Consider the following 18,377-nt stretch of genomic DNA (forward strand, 5'->3'; position numbering starts at 1 on the left):
CAGAGAGTAATGCTTCTTTTAAACCAGAGATCTCTGTGTGTACAGTGTGCTCGGAGGGACCAAGGTGTTGCCAGCTTGTGATGTTTTCACTCACTGCTGTAAGCCTCTCTTACAAATGAAATTCTTCAGGTCATATAGTTTTGCAGCTTTGCATTTTGGAAATAACGTGAGGGGAAGGAGTTGTTTTGATGGCAGCCACAAGGCTGGGATCTCCGCAGAAGCAATCTAGTCCTGCCTCGGTGCAGGCCAGGAGAGGCCTCTGCTGCCCATTTCCAGGCTTTTTCCAAGTCAGAAATCATGGTACATTGGAGAAAGGATGTTTTCTGTGAGGCACAGCAAGCTATTAAACCTCATCCCGAGGATGTGGAAGTGGGTGGACTGCATTTTCTCTCGTATTTTACCAAGGCAGACATTGGTATCGTGCTTCAGGAGCCGCGTGGCCCTGGGCCACTGTGCGCTGTGTGGCTCATGCGTGGGAGGCCACTGCGAGGAGGATGAACTGATTCATTCCCCGAGGTCTTGTGGTGGTTTTACTCGGTTGGGCAGCCAAGTTCCACCACAGCCGCTCTCTCACTTCCCCTTTTTAAAGGGGAAGGGGGAGAAAATACGACACAAAGGACTCAAGGGTTGAGATAAGGATGGGGAGATCGCTCAACAATTATCGTGACAGGCAAAACAGACTCAGAGTAGGGAGACAGTAAGATTTATTGCCTATTACTAACAAGCTAGAGAAGTGAGAAACAAAGAAAAGAAACCAAAAGCACCTTCCCCCCCCATCCACCCTCTTCCACATCCTCCCCCCGACTGGTGCAGGGGAACGGAAGAATGGGGGTTATGGTCAGTCTACAGCACCTCGTCTCTGCCGCTCCTTCTCGGTCACTCTGCCCCTGCACTGTGGGGTCCCTCCCACAGGATGTAGTCCTTCCTGAACTGATCTGGCGTGGGCTTCCCACAAGCAATAGCTCTTCCAGAACTGCTCCAGATATGGGTCCGTACCACAGGGTCCATCCATCAGGAGCATGCTGCTCCAACCTGGGTCCCCCACAGGCAGCAGCTCCTGCCAGGTCACCTGCTCCTGCGTGGTCTCCTCTCCACGGGCTACAGATCTGGCCCGGAATCTGCTCCAGCAAGGGTCCTCCACAGGCCGCAGCCTCCGTCAGTGCAGGTCCACCTGCTCCACTGTGGTCTCCTTCATGGGCTGCAGCGTAGAACCCTGATCCACCGTGGTACTCCATGGGCTGCAGGGGGACATCCTGCTTCACCATGGTCCTCACCACAGGCCACAGGGGACTTCTGCTCCGGCGCCTGGAGCACTTCTCCCCCTCCTTCTTCACTGACATTGGCACCTGCAAGGCTGTTTCTCACTCCTCTCTCTCTCTCCCAGATGCTCTACCGCAGCAGTATTTCCCCGTCTTAAATATGCTCCCACAGAGGCGCAAACAACATCACTTACTGGCCTGGCTCTGGCCAGCAGCGGGGCCCTTACCTTACATGGGACAGCTTCTGGATTCTTCTCACAGAAGCCACCCCTATGTCCCCCTGCTACCAAAACCTTGCCACGTAAACCCACTACAGGTCTGTTTATGCTTTTGTCTTTTTTCTCAGGCTGAAAAAAACCAGTATCACTTGCTTGCGATATCTGCAGCTCCGCCGCAGCTGTGTGCTTTCATTTTCTCACTCCACAATTCCTGGAAGTCTCTGCTATCCCCAAGCATAGCTGGTCCATATGAATGACAGCTGAGCTATCCACAGGATTTAAGAGTCCCCGATTACTCCTCAGATGATGGACTAGAACAGCTTCATCATTGCTGCCTATTCCAGAAAGGCCACATGCCCATTTTTATATGCACACTAAGGATATCACATTATCAATTTGATGATAACATGCATGTTTATTGGTCACTAAATAAAGTACTGTGGGCTTCAACTGTATAGCAACTTTCAAATTCCTCCAGAGTTGCCCAAAACTAGGGACACATTGTTTCCCAGAAAACTAAGTCTGAAGGACCTCAGAGCCCTGTTATGCTGACCCCAAAGTCTCTGGCGAACACCCCAAGCAGGGATCTAATGTAGGGCAGCTGATAGAAACTTAATTGTAACAGCATGTTTGCAGGAACATGAGATGCTAAGCAATTACTTTCTATTGTTCTTTCATTGGTTACGCATTTATTTTAAGTCTCTCATCATTTATTTGGAATTCAGAATGGTGTCATTACAGTTTGCTAAGAACAGTTTGTTTGTAGTACTAGGTGTACAAAATCAGTTGCACAGTTTGGTCCAGAACTTTAGAAAATATAGCACCTAAATGTCACAGGAGAAAACAAATGACTAGAAGAGGTCAGTTATGGAAAGTAAAATGTAGGTTTATTTGTTTATTTTAAGACATTTTAGAAAAAGCTACAGATGTAACAAGTATAATTTTTTTTATCTGAAGGATACCTACCAAGAAAAAATGCAGACTTTCTTTTACTCTATAAGTTTTCGGTGTAATTCTGCCCTTACAGTTACCCCTGCAGTTTGAAAGGCTTCTGTTGGATTAGAAATCATATTGAAAATATCTCTTACCAACAATGCAAATAGCAGATTATTAAAATTGAAAAAGAATAATGCAAATCTTGAACCTAACAAGCATACCCAACACACTTGATGCTATGCTTCTCGCTTTTAAGCACTGATTTTGTGGGGATGACTTCTAAGTGAAAATTAAAGCAAGTATATTTTTGCAGATTTTGGCTTCATGGGGAAGTGAACTCATGGGTTTTCCTCTTGTTGTAACTTCCTAGATAATTCTGCATTCTTGTTGTTTACAATGGGCTTAATTCTGATCATCAAGTTCTGCAAGGGATTATGTTTAAGGAAAAAGAGATTCTCACCAGGAGGCCGAGTTACACCATTCATCCATTGAAAAGGAATATTTTACTTGTTTTTTAAATTAAAAATCAATAGAAGATGTTTCCTCAGCAAATTAGCATTTATAGAAGTATTTCTATTGTTTCTATTTCTAGAAGTATTTCTATTGTTTTTAGAATGGGAAAACAAAACTTGTTTACAGTGCATGAATCTAAAAACAAATTTGACTGAAGTATTTTATAAAGGCTCCTAACCCTTATGAGGACCTCAGCTTAGAGGAGCTGTTATTCACTGTACAATGAAAGAGCTGCAGCCAGTGGTTATGACTGGACTGATAAACTAACTTTTTTCCTATTTTTTTCTTCTACCTTCCAGGTATATGACAGGCCACAAAAACATTCTGCTCTGCACTATGATCCAGGCCTCCAACAAGACATCACTGGTGACACCTTAAAATCAAAGCAACATCAGAAAAGTAGCAACCAGCACCATCTTGACTGGTTAGCAAGCTCAGACACTGTATCCACTTCTCAAAGTTGCTTCATCAACACAGAACCCAGTCTAGAAGCAGTTAGTTCCACCAAGGTCACCACTCCAGAGCCAGGAGTTTCCTTCAGCAAATCCCAAGCAAAGAAGTCCTGTGCCAGTAGCACATGGGGGCAGCTGTCGGCCAGCAGCAAAGAGCTTGCCATATGCAGTACAGTCCCATCACCCAACAACATTAGTGTGTCTGCCCAGCCAAGCAGCGCTTCTGAGTGCAATGGGCTGTTGCCTCTTGGTAATCAAGAGGAAGGAGTGCAGCTGGAGGCCCCCGATCAGCCTGCTGGGAGTACAAAGAAGAAGTCCAGCAAAAAGGACTTGATAAGTCAAACCATCCAAACTGCAGACATTGAATGGGTGAAGAGTGCTCAGAAAGCATTTGATAGTAAATCCCATGACAGCATGGAAGGAAAAAAGGAGTCTTACTCGATGGACACTGTGTTGGATGCATCACCCTCGATGCAGAATCCCACTTCTGCTAGCAGTTGTGAAAGTGACACTAGTCATGTACAAATTGCTATCCCAATAAAGTCTCTGACAGCAGATACATCTGGCCACAAAAGGAAAAAAAGGCAATCTACAAAATCTTCCATGGAGAAAACTATCCAGGAGAAAAGCCTGCCTTCTGCACTTGCTATGAGCAGTGAAGTAGCAAACAGGACTAGTTTTCAGTCAGAGGGGAGTAAAAAAGATCTTCGAGCCAGAAAGCCAGGGAAAGTGATTGAAAATGAGTCCCCCTTAGTAGCTGTTGACAGCAGTGTGCTTACTGACAAAGCTTCCCTCAACAGTGTCACCAGACTCAGAAAATCTGTAACTGTGACATCCACTCTCCTATCCACCAATCTTCCCACAGCTAGCAAATTATCTGAGGTCCAGCACCCCAAACTTGCAGCTAAGAGGCGATGGACCTGCAGCAAACCTAAATCTATCCTTCAGGAGATTTCCATGACAGCATCTGAGAAGCTGATGGTGGAGCCTCCTTCAGCCTATCCCATCACACCATCCAGCCCTCTGTATACCAATACAGACAGTCTTACTGTGATCACACCTGTCAAGAAAAAAAGAGGACGACCAAAGAAACAGCCTTTGCTCACTGTTGAAACCATTCATGAGGGAACCTCTACCAGCCCAGTGAGTCCAATCAATCATGAATTTCCAGGAACAAAGAAAAGGAAGAGGAGACGGAATCTGGCCAAGTTAGCCCAGATGATCCCAGGAGAAGACAAGTCCATCGGTGAACTCAAGTTTCACAAAAAGGTTGGGAAGCTTGGGGTCTTGGATAAGAAGACTATCAAGACCATTAACAAGATGAAGACCCTCAAGAGGAAGAATATTCTCAATCAGATCTTGTCCTCCTGTTCCAGCAGCATAGCTCTGAAAGCAAAAGTCCAGCCACCATCTAGTGCTGAGCCAACAACCATTGATGCCAGGCTAGGGAAGCAGATCAATGTCAGCAAGAGGGGGACTATCTACATTGGTAAAAAACGGGGCAGGAAGCCAAGAGCAGAGCTGCAGCCTCAACCAGAAGAACCTAAGACAGCCATCAAGCACTCAAGGCCTGTTCCTAGCCAGCCAGAAAACCCAGCAGTGCCTTCCAACTTGCAATCACTTGTGGCATCGTCACCAGCAACTATTCATCAGCTTTCGACACAGTTAGTGGGGACTAATGGCAACCTTAGCCCTGCAAGTACTGAAACAAATTTTTCAGAGTTAAAAACTATGCCAAATCTTCAACCTATCAGTGCTCTTCCTACAAAAACCCAGAAAGGAATGCTCAGTGGAACTTGGAAGCTGTCTCCACCCAGGTTAATGGCTAATTCACCTTCCCACCTCTGTGAAATAGGTTCTCTGAAAGAAGTCACGCTATCACCAGTGAGTGAGTCTCACAGCGAGGAAACCATACCAAGCGACAGTGGAATAGGTACAGACAACAACAGCACTTCTGACCAAGCTGAGAAAAGTTCAGAATCTCGCCGGAGATACTCCTTTGATTTCTGCAGCCTGGACAATCCAGAGGCTATCCCATCTGACACCAGCACAAAGAACAGGCATGGTCACCGGCAGAAGCATCTAATTGCGGATAACTTTCTCTCTCATGAGAGCATTAAAAAGCCAAAGCACAAGAGGAAAAGGAAAAGCCTGCAGAATAGAGATGACCTCCAGTTTCTGGCAGACCTTGAGGAACTCATCAATAAGTTTCAAGTGTTCAGGATTTCCCATCGAAGTTACACATTTTATCATGAAAATCCATATCCCAGCATCTTCAGGATTAATTTTGATCACTACTGTCCTGTGCCATATATCCAGTATGACCCATTGCTCTATCTTCACAGGACCTCTGACATGAAATCTAAGAAGAAGCGTGGTAGACCTGCCAAAACCAATGACACCATGACAAAGGTGCCTTTTTTACAAGGGTTTGGTTACCCTATTCCCAGTGGGAGTTACTATGCACCCTATGGAATGCCTTACACATCAATGCCTATGATGAATCTTGGTTACTATGGTCAGTATCCAGCTCCTTTGTACCTGTCTCACATGCTCGGAGCAGCTTCCCCATTTATGAGACCTACTGTGCCCCCACCCCAATTCCATGTGAGCTCTCATATGAAGATGTCCACCACTGCCAAGCATAAAACAAAACATGCAGTGCACTTACAAACATCTGTGGGAATGGGCCTTGGAGACATGCAGTCCTCTTTGGTCCCTCCAAAGGTTGGAGGAACAAGCTTTTCAAGTGGCCGACTTCACAAAAGGAAACACAAACATAAGCACAAGCATAAGGATGAGTGGATATTGGGGATGCATGAAGGTCTGAATGATATCTTTGATAGCAAGTCCACTGGCTTCTCCAGCCATGCGATCAATGAAAGGCTAAGTGGCTCAGATAAAGATCTGTCCTTGCTCAATGAGAAAAGCAAGCATAAGGAGAAGCAGAATCACCAGCATTGTGAAACTGGGCACAAAGGCTCAAAAAGTAATTTCGAAGTGGATACACTGTCTACGTTATCATTTTCTGATGCCCAGCAGTGGACACAGAGTAAAGAAAAAAGTGACTCAAGCAATGATCCCATTGACTCTTGCACAAAAAGATACTCTGGTAATACTGAGAGTAATGTAAGATCAGAGTCTCTGGACACGTTTGGTGAAATGAATTCCTCAAGTGAGAAACGGGACAATTATGCAAGTGGGAATAAAAGAAGAAGCTTTGAAGGGTTTGGAACTTACAGGGAAAAAGACATTCAGCCCTTCAGGACAAATAGGAAGGACAGAAGCACTTACGATTCTTTGTCCTCTTCAGGTAAGCTCCATTTTATTCTATTTTACCTTACTGCATTTTAATTTTAATGCTGAACAGAGGGACTTGCTGTTTCCAACAACTATGTTTGAGTCACTAACTTATTTGGCTTTTTGCAGTCACATCCCATTTTGGTCATGTGTTAAGCTGAAACCTTTTAGAAGTATTTGAGTTGTTACCCAGAATTTTCATAAATATTTCTCTTGCCTTTGCATATTTATCCTTGTTTGGACCAAAAATCCTCCAAAAATCTGGCCATTGTGTTCTGCAACAGTAGCAATTGCAATGCCTGTTGGAAAAGTAGACATCCCTCCTACTGGGATCTGATGTCTTGGGGTGATTATCATTGCCCAGCCTTTGGGAGTACAGCCACGGTACTGAGCAGTCTTCACTCTGGTCCACAAAGTGTACAAAAGTGTGGGAGGGATTGGTGTCATGAAAACAAACCCTAGCCAATTGTGACTCTGAAGAGTTTGAGGACACATGACTTGCAAATGCAAGCTGGTTATATAGGAAGGGAGGAAGCTCTTTTGGATGTTAACGACATCTGTTCCTCTCCTGCAGTGTTAGGGAAAGGAATTCTTTGCCTCAGGCTTTAGCGGCAAGACCAGTTGTTCTCTAGATACCCAGTACCCTGAGATGGCGGAAGGGGATGGGGAGCAGACTGTGGCCCTCACTATCCATGAAGAAATGGTTGGCGACCTGCTATGGCACTTGGATGTGCTCAAGTCGATAGGGCCAGATGGGATCCACCTGAGGGTACTGAGAGAACTGGCAGAAGAGCTGGTCAAGCCGCTTTCCATCATTTATCAGCAGTCCTGGCTACCAGGGGAGGTCCCAGTTGACTGGCAGCTAGCAAACGTGACACCCATCTACAAGAAGGGCCGGAAGGTAGACCCGGGGAACTATAGGCCTGTCAGTTTGACCTCCGTGAAAAGGAAGCTCATGGAGCAGATTATCTTGAGTGTCATCACGTGGCACTTGCAGGGCAACCAGGTGATCAGGCCCAGTCAGCATGGGTTTATGAAAGGCAGGTCCTGCTTGAGGAACCTGATCTCCTTCTATGACAAAGTGATGCGCTGGGTGGATGAGGGAAAGGCTGTGGATGTGGTCTACCTTGACTTCAGTAAGGCTTTTGACACCATTCCCCACAACATTCTCCTCAAGAAACTGGCTGCTCTTGGATTGGACTGGTGTACGCTTCGTTGGGTTAAAAACTGGCTAGGTAGCCGGGCCCATAGAGTTGTGGTGAATGGAGTTAAATGGAGTTAGGTGCAAGTGTTGATCTGCTCGAGGGTAGGAAGGCTCTGCAGGAGGATCTGGATAGGCTGGACCGATGGGTTGAGGCCAACTGTATGAAGTTCAACAAGGCCAAGTGCCGGGTCCTGCACCTGGGGCACAACAACCCCAAGCAGCGCTACAGGCTGGGAGATGAGTGGTTAGAAAGCTGCCTGGCGGAGAAGGACCTGGGAGTATTGGTTGATAGTTGTCTGAATATGAGCCAGCAGTGTGCTCAGGTGGCCAAGAAGGCCAACAGCATCCTGGCTTGTATTAGAAACAGTGTGTCCAGCAGGTCTGGGGAAGTGATTGTCCCCCTGTACTCGGCTCTGGTGAGGTCGCACCTCGAGTACTGTGTTCAGTTTTGGGCTCCTCACTATAAGAAGGACATGGAGGTGCTTGAGAGAGTCTAGAGAAGGGCAACAAAGCTGGTGAGGGGTCTGGAGAACAAGTCCTACGAGGAGTGGCTGAGGGAGCTGGGTTTGTTCAGCCTGGAGAAGAGGAGGCTCAGGGGCGACCTTATTGCTCTCTACAGATACCTTAAAGGAGGCTGTAGTGAGGTGGGGGTTGGTCTGTTCTCCCATGTGCCTGGTGACAGGACGAGGGGGAATGGGCTCAAGTTGCACCAGGGGAGTTTTAGGTTGGATATTAGGAAGAACTTCTTTACCGAAAGGGTTGATAGGCACTGGAATGGGCTGCCCAGGGAAGTGGTTGAGTCACTGTCCCTGGAGGTCTTTAAAAGACGTTTAGATGTAGAGCTTGGTGATATGGTTTAGTGGAGGACTTGTTAGTGTTAGGTCAGAGGTTGGACTAGGTGATCTTGGAGGTCTCTTCCAACCTAGATGATTCTGTGATTCCGTGAATCTGAATCTTGTCTGAAAGACTGAATTGTACTTTACAGTGGGGAGCTGCATTTGTGATGGCACAGAGGCAGGTGTTTTGCTGCAATATAAATGAATTTAGCTTGCGAGCAAGCCCAGAGCTCCTGCACCATCAGATATTTATCAAAAAGCAGATTTCACACTTGGTTCTGGAAAAGGGTGAGCTTTACTGTACCAACCAACAATGGATGGGATTCTGATGTGCTAAAAAAGAGCTTCAAAGAAACATAATCCATAGCCTCCAAAAATAAAAGAGAATCAACAGAGAACACAGAGGGAGCAGGGAATTTGTATAACCTGCCAATGTGAGGCTCTTAATTTTTTTATTGACTTGTATTAGATTGAGATCCAAGGTTTGCTCATACTTAAGCCACCTAGACATTTCCATTTCCTTCACTGAGACCAGGGTCTGTGCTATTCTAATGAAAAGCAGTCTAAAATGAGAGCTTATCCTATGGAAACATTCCCATTCACAATATCACATTATATCAGACGAGTTGTGACACCCAGAAATTAGACACTTTGAAACATAGGAAGAAACTGAATTCAGTCCCTGGCTACGTCAGGGTTGCTACATGCCTGTCAAATAACAAAATTCTTCTCCGGCAAGCGATGTGGTAGCTATTGCAGTAAGGAAGCTGTGTCCCAGCAAACAAGGGTTAAAAGTCTTCAGAATTTTTGATGGGGCTTTTTTGCAGTTGTCCACTGAAAGTCACTGATTTCACAGTCTGATAACAGTTGGATTTGTAGCCTCTTTCCCTTCTGAGAAGAAGATGTTTGCTGAGCCTATTTTCCCAATGTAACTTATTTCACTTAAGCACAGCAGATTGTCAAGAAAAAATTCTCAGCACTGGTGAACTCAAAAGAGTTTCCAAATTAGGGGCATAATCCCCACCAGGCTGATTTGGAAATATAATTTGTCAAGAAAAAGTCTATTTCCTGTCATTTTCCTTCTGTTTATTGTCCATGACAATAAAAACATAAGATGGAGTGGTAGAACTTGCAATAGGAGCTTCATCAGATTTGCTGTTTAAACTTGTAAAACTGGTTCTCATTTAAACCAGAATTATTATTTTTATTTATTTTTTGTTCTTCATGATTACAACTGCACAACATTCCCCATGACCTAATCCATCATGTCACAGATTATGAACTGGTTTCTTCATTGTCAAACTATTATTTAGATGGAAAAATCATCAGCAGTTAACTAACCAGAGCCAGCTAACCAGAGCCATACCTTGCACTACAAGGAAAAATACTAAAACTAAACAACTCTGCCAAGAAATGCCTGGAGCCAAGACTGCCCATTAAAGCCTAGGAACATCTGTCTGCTTATGACTGTCTAAGATCTCCATGCAGCTTTTTTCCTCTCTGCCTTTGACCTTCACTGGGATTCCCAACAGAGGTCCATACTTCAGTCTAGCCGTAGCTATTAACTGGTTTCCACTGAGGAGGGATTAAACTTTTCCATGATAACCTTGGCAATATTCTCCTAATTCACCTTGCATTTCCCTGAGGTGGCTAAACAGTGGTTGTCTAATCATAAAAATAAAAGGTAAAAGGAAGGGGGGGAAAAAAAGGCACCGCATGAGAACACGGCTCTGTCCCAAGAGAGAATTCCATAGCCTGATTGTTCCTGCCATCCTATATTTGTCATCTTTCACAATTGGTTTCACAATATAAAAGTAATAAGTAACAGAGATAAGAGGAGACATCCTAAATATTTAGATGAAAGCTGAAAATAGATTTATATAATCATTTCAGTGTTTATCTGTACTGCATGGGCATTTTGGCATGCTCAGGAATGCCATTTGCAAATTCATGGCATGTTGTTGGAGATGAAATATGGAGCAAAACCCACCCACCCTGTGTAAAGATATCTGTGACAAGAGCTATGAGAGGACCATTTAGTGCTCTTCAGCATTTAGGCTTTGCAGTTAGCTTTGTTGTAGTGTGCTGGTGCAGGTGTCATTGTATTGCTGCTATTTTTATCATTATTACCTGTGTTATAACAGCACTTAGCCATTTCTGAAAAAAAACAGCATCCCCTGATGCTATGCATTGGCAATGCATATGGTAGCAAATAGCCCTGCCATATAACCCTGAAGCCTGTGTATAATTTTGTGATCTAGAAATGTTAGGATAAGCCATCTTTCTTTCTTTCTGTAGGAGCTGGAAATCTCTGCAAGAGGGCCAGGTCCCACGCAGGGAGTGCCACTAGCCACCTTGCTTGGCTGCAGCAGGCTTGTCCCATTCCCTGAACAGCACCAGCTTGGGCTGTCCCTGGGCATTCTCTAGAGAGGACCTTGTGAGCTCTGTCTCATTTGGTACATCTTGGAACCTGTTGAAGTTAAAAGTGCAGTGTAACTGCAGGTGGCTGTTTTCCACGTGCACTGCCTGTTTCTCCACCATCGCTCTGGAGATCCTTTCCATAAACACTGGTTAATAACTCTTCCCCTTCCTTCCCATACTTTCCCCGTGACCTGTTTCTTCCTATTGCATTTTTCAGAGGTTTTTTTCAAGATTCCTTGTGCTCACCCAACCTTCCCGTATTTAAAAAGACTGGTTAATGGTACCTAAATGTTTATTTGGCTGCTACAAATGACTACTTTGTGGCATTGGTCATGCCTGTAGGCAAGGATGAAGCAGATGCTTCAGACCCTGCCCTGCCACAGCCTGTACTGTCACTCAGGCACATTTGTAAAGAGATCTTTCCAGCTGTGTTGTTGTACTGGGTCTGGCTGGAACGTTAACTTTCCCTGCAGTAGCCCATACAGTGCTGTGCTGTGCACTTGTAGCTAGAACATCAGTGTTATCACACCAGGGTTGTGTCTACTGCTGAGCAGTACTGGCACAGCATCGGGCCTCTCTCTAACCCTCCTAGGGGGTGGGCAAAAAGTGAGAAGAGAAACATCACCAGGGCAGCTGACCTAAACCAACCAAAGGGATATTCCATACCATGTGATGTCACACTCAGCAATAAAAGGTGGAAACAGGAAGAAGAGGGGAGGAGTGGGCTCTCGTTGTGAAAACGTCGGTCCTCCTCCCGAACACCGGCTACGTGCGTTGAGGCCCTGCTTTAAGGACGTGGTCAATCATCGCTCATTTGTGGGAAGTAGAGAGTAATTTCTTTCCTCTGCACTTCCACATAGCCTTCATTTGTTTTATTTGTTTGTTTCCCTCCCTTTTTTTTCCCTTTCCCCCTCCCTTTTCCCCTTTCCTTTTTTTTTTCCCCTTTAGTTAAATTGTTTAGTTCATAATAATCTTTCTTCAAGTATTATTATTATTATTATTTCCCTTCAATTAAAGTATCCTTATCTCAACCCGTGAGTTGTTCTTTGCTTTACTTCTTCCCCTCCTCATCTAAAAAGAGGGGGAGTGAGAGAGCGGTTGTGGTGTTTAGCTGCCCAGCACGGTAAAACTACCACAGTTGTGCACTAAGCCTTGGAGTTGACTCTCTCCCTCTGCTCTGCACAGCCAGAGGTGCACCTCATGCATTTGCAACACATGGGGGCCCCTCTGGCACTCCATGACCTGAGGCACTGTGCACAGCTAGATGGCTGAGCCTTTCATCTGCTCACCAGTTGATGCTAAAACCCCAGGTGAGGGATCAAGGGAGAGGCCACAGATTGGTGACACAGCTGGTCTGGGGAGACTGAGAGCAGAGCTGTGTTTGAAAGAGGTCCTCATGGCAAATTCCTCAGCTTCCTGGCATGTCAGCCTGCTTCTCTTTCATACGTGGTGCTGAAGAAGAGGCTTGAACTGCTGATGAGCAGTCTTAATGCTATAACTTGTGCCTTGGGAAAGAGTAGGAATTGTCAGCCTTCTGGGCTGCAAGCCCACACTGCTGGCACCTTGCACTTGTTGAACCTCATTAGGTTCACACGGGCCTAGTTCTCAACCTTGCCAAGGTCCCTTTGGATGGCATCCCTTCCTTCTGTTGTATCACTGCAGCACTCAGCTTGGTGTCATCTGCAAACTTGCTGAGGGTGCACTTGATCCCACTGTCTGTGTCATTGGTAAAGGTATACAAACAAAGGGTGTCTTGCTTGCATGTTAGGCATCATGGCTGAAAGATCAGGTAATAAGTACATGGGTTTCATCAGATATAGCACAGATAACATGCACAGTAAATTTCCAGGAATATAAAGTTAATCCTATGCAGCTATTAGGAAGGTAGTAACCATCAGTCTCTGAATGCTGGATAGTTAGCATGACAAACATGCTTTACAAGTTAATGTTTAACTTCCCTACAAGCCCCCCCACCCACTCCACCCCTAAGGTCCAGCAGTGAATGAATTTCTTCTGACTTGACCTTTCCTTCTCAGCTAGTCTGTATGGTGCTGGTTTAAGTCTGAAGGAAATACTGAAGCTTTACCAGCTTTAGGAAATACTGAAGCTTCACCAGCTTTAGGTGAAGGATGGGCATCACACAGTGAGTAGTGTTTGGCCCTAAGACTGGAGGGGGGAAGAGAGGCTGTGCCACGTGTACATGCGTACATACCAAACCACATTCAGTAAATGCACAACTCTTCGCTGTGATTGCTTAAAGTTGGTTTTAATGTCTTTATCTTGAAAGTGTCCTTGTTCCTGTTAAAAAGCCTTACGTTGGTTGATTAAACCTTCCAAAGGAAGAGTAGGAGGAATGCTGGAACAGGGGAGAAGTGACAATCAAGTGGTTGAACAGCATTCATCTGATGTCAGTACAAACATAAGCAACCATGCGCTGCTGAGGAGTGCCATTTCTCCAGATGAGCTTTCTTCCCTGACAAAACTCCCCTCCATGGCTCAGTTTTCTGCTGGAACGGGCCATTTCCATGCAGCACAAAATAAATCTCTGGTCATCCTCTCTCAGAAGTCAAATGTGTTATTGTGATTTAAAAACAGGACTGTTTTATTGTGATTTAAAACAGGACTTGCTATGAGCAAAAACAAACATGGTGAAATATTGGCAAAGCCACCGCAAGGGTTTTGTTGTTTCAGAAACAGCATATGCACTTCTAGACTATTATCATGAAGTTTTAATCACCCAAAGTTTTACTACTTTTCAGTAGTGAGTAAAATTATTTCTTCTTCTGAATGTATAGGGAAGACCCAGACAAATAAGAGTAGTCAACTGCCTTAGTAATCAAACTTTGCTGATATTTGTATATTATTCGTATTTGTATTATATTTGTATATTATTTTCCATTAATAATATTTAAAAATATATAAATAAAATATAAATAATAATAATAATAAATATTATGTAATGATATAATAGACATAATGATTATTATATGATGATATGATAAATGTAAATCATAAATAATAATAATAATAAATAGATAAAATATATTTTATCTGTAAAGATCCAGAGTTACAGGGTTGGTTCATTATTCTGTAGTGAATATATTTCAGGAATAGTGGAAATGGGTCCAACACTATATTTGATGAAAGTTTTCTCATTTGACCATCCCAGAGACACACTATGAATGTCTATCCTGACCAGGTCTTGTGTGTATGCTCATGGATGCACCTTTACATACTGGGACAACCGGGGAGAAAGGACAATTAGGGGAATGAACAAATTTCATTGGATATCGATTCAAACACATGCATAAGTCGCCTTCCTTTCTTCAGTAGCAAGATTTGACCCAGTGGCACCTAGGTGACATGTGATAGTGCGTGCATAGACGTGGAGGTGGACTGATGTGTGGAGTGGGGTTTGGAGACCTATCTTACGCATCGTAGTTTTCTCATGTGACTCCAGAAAATATCTAAACAGGATTAAACCTCAGCATCTGTCTGGAAAAGGGGGATAAAAGCAGTATCCTGGTGCAGAGAGCCATGATGAGTACTTGAAGTGGATGGGAGAAGAGCCAGGTGCGAACTTCACTTGCCAGGGACGTGTGGAGCACTCGTCACCCTTCCTCTTCCCAGCTTGGCTTCTGCCAGTGGTTTCCTCTGACACCCCAGGCCCCTACACAGCTTCAGGCAGCTGATGCCTCCTGCAGCACACAGACAGTTTAAATAAACCGGGAGCAAACTGTGAGGAACTCGCCTGGCTGATCCCAATGGCAAGATACAGAACAGACAAGGTTTATTCTATCTATGAGCAACTCGCAGGTCTTAGTGAGGTTGCATGTGAATGACATCAGCATATCTGATCACAAACTGCAACCCAAATACAATGTTATACACCACTAAAAACAGTGGTGAAGGCATCTAGGTAGACTTTCCCCAGTGATATCACGGTACGTGAATCAGCAGCATGCCAGTGAGGAGAGGAGCAGGGCAGCCTGCAGCTCCTGTGATGGAGGATTTTAGCGTTAGGTCCCATTCTGCGGCCAGCAGTGATGGAAAGGCTTTGCCACTCCTGGGCTGCCTGTCTCGTCTCTTTGGTTGGGGACCAAAGGGACAAGGGCAGTGCAAGGACAGCAGATACCCTCAGCATTGGTAGCAGGAATGCGCGTAGGGCTCGGCACACTGTGACAGTCAGGCTTGTGCTCCTTGCTTCAGGATAAAGGAGACTTTACTCACCCATGCCATCAACTGAACAGTGCCTGTAGCTCTCGAATTAACTCTTTCTCTGACTGAAAGATCACCTTAGCTTCTACCCCACTGATGTGCTTGTTGTCCTTTTCACTGATTTCTTAGGAGCCCCTCAGTGGTCCTTCCTCTGAGGGTACGAGGCCTCTGCAGAGGGCACAAGCTGACATTTCAGCTCTGCGTCTTCGGCCTTTCTTGCTTCCAGTGTAGGCAGGGAAGGGAGCAACAGTCAGTGTTGTTTTCTGTGCCAGCTCTGATTACTTGGCATAAGAGCACTTAAGTAAGTTTGAGATGCTTGGTTTGCTTAAAAAAGAAAAGAAAAATTCCTTGGACTATTCTAGGATCTCTTTGCTGCCTGAAGTCCAGTCTGGACTGATAAATGCTTGGGCTTATCCAAGGCCTGGGATGTGTTGAGTTGCAGTATATTTGTCATTTTGATGTTTGTTTATTTTGTATTAAAAAAAAAATACTCTGGGAGAGCAAGTAGTTCAAAAAATAGTTAAACTCCAGATTCATGCACATTTCCTGTTTTGCTTCTTAACAAAACCTCAAAACCACTTTGAACAAGTTTCCCACCTCAGCTGAGGATGGAGCTGTGTACACCCCACACGTGGCCTCAGGAAGTGCACCCAAGGACAATAGCACATCTCCCTTGGCACGGTGGGGCCAAAATTGCTGCTACCAGGGCAGTTAATACGTGCGCCTGTGCATGACTGCCAAAAAGTGCTTCTGACTCAGCCAAGTACACTGGAAAACTTTAACTTCACTATTTCCAACAGGACAGACTGAGCGCTAGAGATGTGGCAGAACATTTTTTAATGGGCTGCCTATCCGCGATGCTCGTCAGACATTGGCTGCTGTTGGTGCACTGGGTGATCTGTTGCAATTTCATTGATTTGATCTGGCGAGACAGCATCTTGGTAAATAAGAAGAGCAGATAAATCTGCCGCACTGAAATTACTGGTTGTAGCCTGATCTCCTGTTAAATGAATTCGCTGCAATCTGAAGCAATGCATGCATTTTGCACACCCAGCATTCTTTGGCTCCTACTGTGCATCATGACATGACTTTAGGCGGTAAGGAAGATTGTAGGTGTGATATGGTGTGCTGTGGTAGATAATCAAGTAGCTAGATGCTTGGGAACTCTGGGTAGAGCTATGGCATTTGGGTGTGTATTTCTAAGTAACAATAAGCAGTGCTTAACGTTTCCTCCCATACTAGAAGCATACCCATTAAAAGTTTAGTCAAGTCAGCTCTGCAAGTCCTTGCATAAAAGGACAACTGCTAAAACACTAATAGGAGCCACTCTTCTGTTAAGGACTAGGTAGAGCAGTTAACCCAAATTCTCCATCTCTCTTGCTAATTGGGAGAGAGTCTTGCTGAGATTAAAGAAACCCCTAGCAGGTAAAAATGATTATAAATCAGTCTCAAGCCCAGATTAAGGACTCTTGAGTCTTTTCCTCAGCTCTGCTTCTCAGATGCTGCAGAGTCTGAATAAGTCAGTGGATGTGATTGAGACCATCCATGAGTCTACTGAAGTCAACACGTGAGTGAATTGGAGTGTCTAAGTCCCAGGGAATGTCTGTTTCATCTGAAGTAGCACTTACATCCCAGAGAAACTGTGCATGTGTATGAATCTGGGCCGTGCATTTCAGACTTAAGAGTACCTTAAGCACATAAGCATATGGTTTCACATGTGTTCAGTGATTGAAAGCTCAAAGCAACTAGGTGTGTAGCTACCAGCAGTCAGACCTGTGAGTCATGATGGTGCAGAGCTAGTATTTCCCCAGGTGTTGAAAAGAGCCCACTTCGTTAAGTCATAGTCCGACCAAAACCACTGGTTTTAGGTGACATTCAGCTAGCATGAAACACTTCAACAAGACAAATTTGGGGCATATTTATACTGTTTTTGTGGGCCAAATCAGAAAGAGATTCTTTGCCTCTGGTTTTCTTGTTACAGGCTGGCTTGCATTCACACAGCTGAGAGCTGGGAGTGCCTGGCGTGGACAGACCAACCTACACTGTGCAGTGCTCAATCCTGATCTCCATTGGGCAATGTCTCTTTTCAATTTTATTTATTTGTTTATTTATTTGACTCTAAAATAGATGCCAGAATGGGGGCTGTTTGCAGCCACCTGCTTCCTTTGTGCTCTGGGAAGTGACTAGAGGGATTCTGGGGTTTGGAGACTTTAGGCTAGCATTGCAATGTTGCACCAGGTGAGAGCCAAGGTTGCGCGGTGCATGTCTGTACTGTACCTGGAGCACACTGTCCGCTTGCCCATGGCCAGCTTTCCTCTCAGATTAAACAAAAGGCTCCCTAATGGCCAGCTAACAAGTACAGAGCATTGAGGATCTGGATATCAGGATATAGGAGAGGGACAAGGAAAAAGTCTGTTTAGCAGTGTGGGAACACCTGGGCATTCCTAAGTGTCAGCTAAGCCTGGGACATGAGGGACTACCTGTCCCCTGACCTAGCTGTTCTCATGCCTTTCATCTGTCAGAGCTCTAAAATAGAAGATTTTCAGGCAAAAGACCTCCCCTCCCACTGGGCTGACACTCTCTAGCCTCCGCATCTTACCTTTCTGGCTGCTGAGCAGTTGGGCTGTGGCAGGAGGGGTCAGCGCCACCACCCCAGCCCCACCTGTAGCCTGGTATTGCCCTGGCAAGGGGTGAGCCCCCTTGGGCAGGACAGCCTACATCTCTACTTTTCCAGTTTCCATATTAGTGCTCAAACCTTTAATATCTTGTGTTTCCTCTTCCCACTTACCCCATGGCACAGGTGCTTGCCTTTCAGAGGGGAATTTGCATTTTGAATCCCACATAGGCAAGCATGCACACTGTTGAGCTTCACATTAAGTCCTTACCCAGCCGCAGCCCTGAAAATAATGTTTCCCAGTGCCTCCACCTACATGTCTGTGTGCAGCCACGCCAAGTCATCCCATGGAGGCACCACAGCTCACCACCAGTCAGGGGTGAAACGTGTGAGTTTTGCTTGGGTG

The 18,377-nt window shown here is 45.0% G+C and overlaps 1 protein-coding gene across 3 annotated transcripts in view; it reads left to right on the forward strand.

The window, feature by feature from the left end:
• SETBP1 (SET binding protein 1) overlaps positions 1-18,377 on the forward strand; it is a 401,006-nt gene that overhangs the window by 264,539 nt on the left and 118,090 nt on the right. For all 3 annotated transcript variants that reach the window (XM_084304399.1, XM_084304398.1, XM_084304400.1), the window contains one exon: positions 3,226-6,691. In XM_084304399.1, coding sequence (XP_084160525.1) covers positions 3,226-6,691 — 3,466 coding nt within the window. The remainder of the gene's footprint in view (positions 1-3,225; positions 6,692-18,377) is intronic.

This window comes from Netta rufina (genome assembly GCF_964035555.1).
Source record: "Netta rufina genome assembly, chromosome: W".
NCBI lineage: Eukaryota > Metazoa > Chordata > Aves > Anseriformes > Anatidae > Netta > Netta rufina.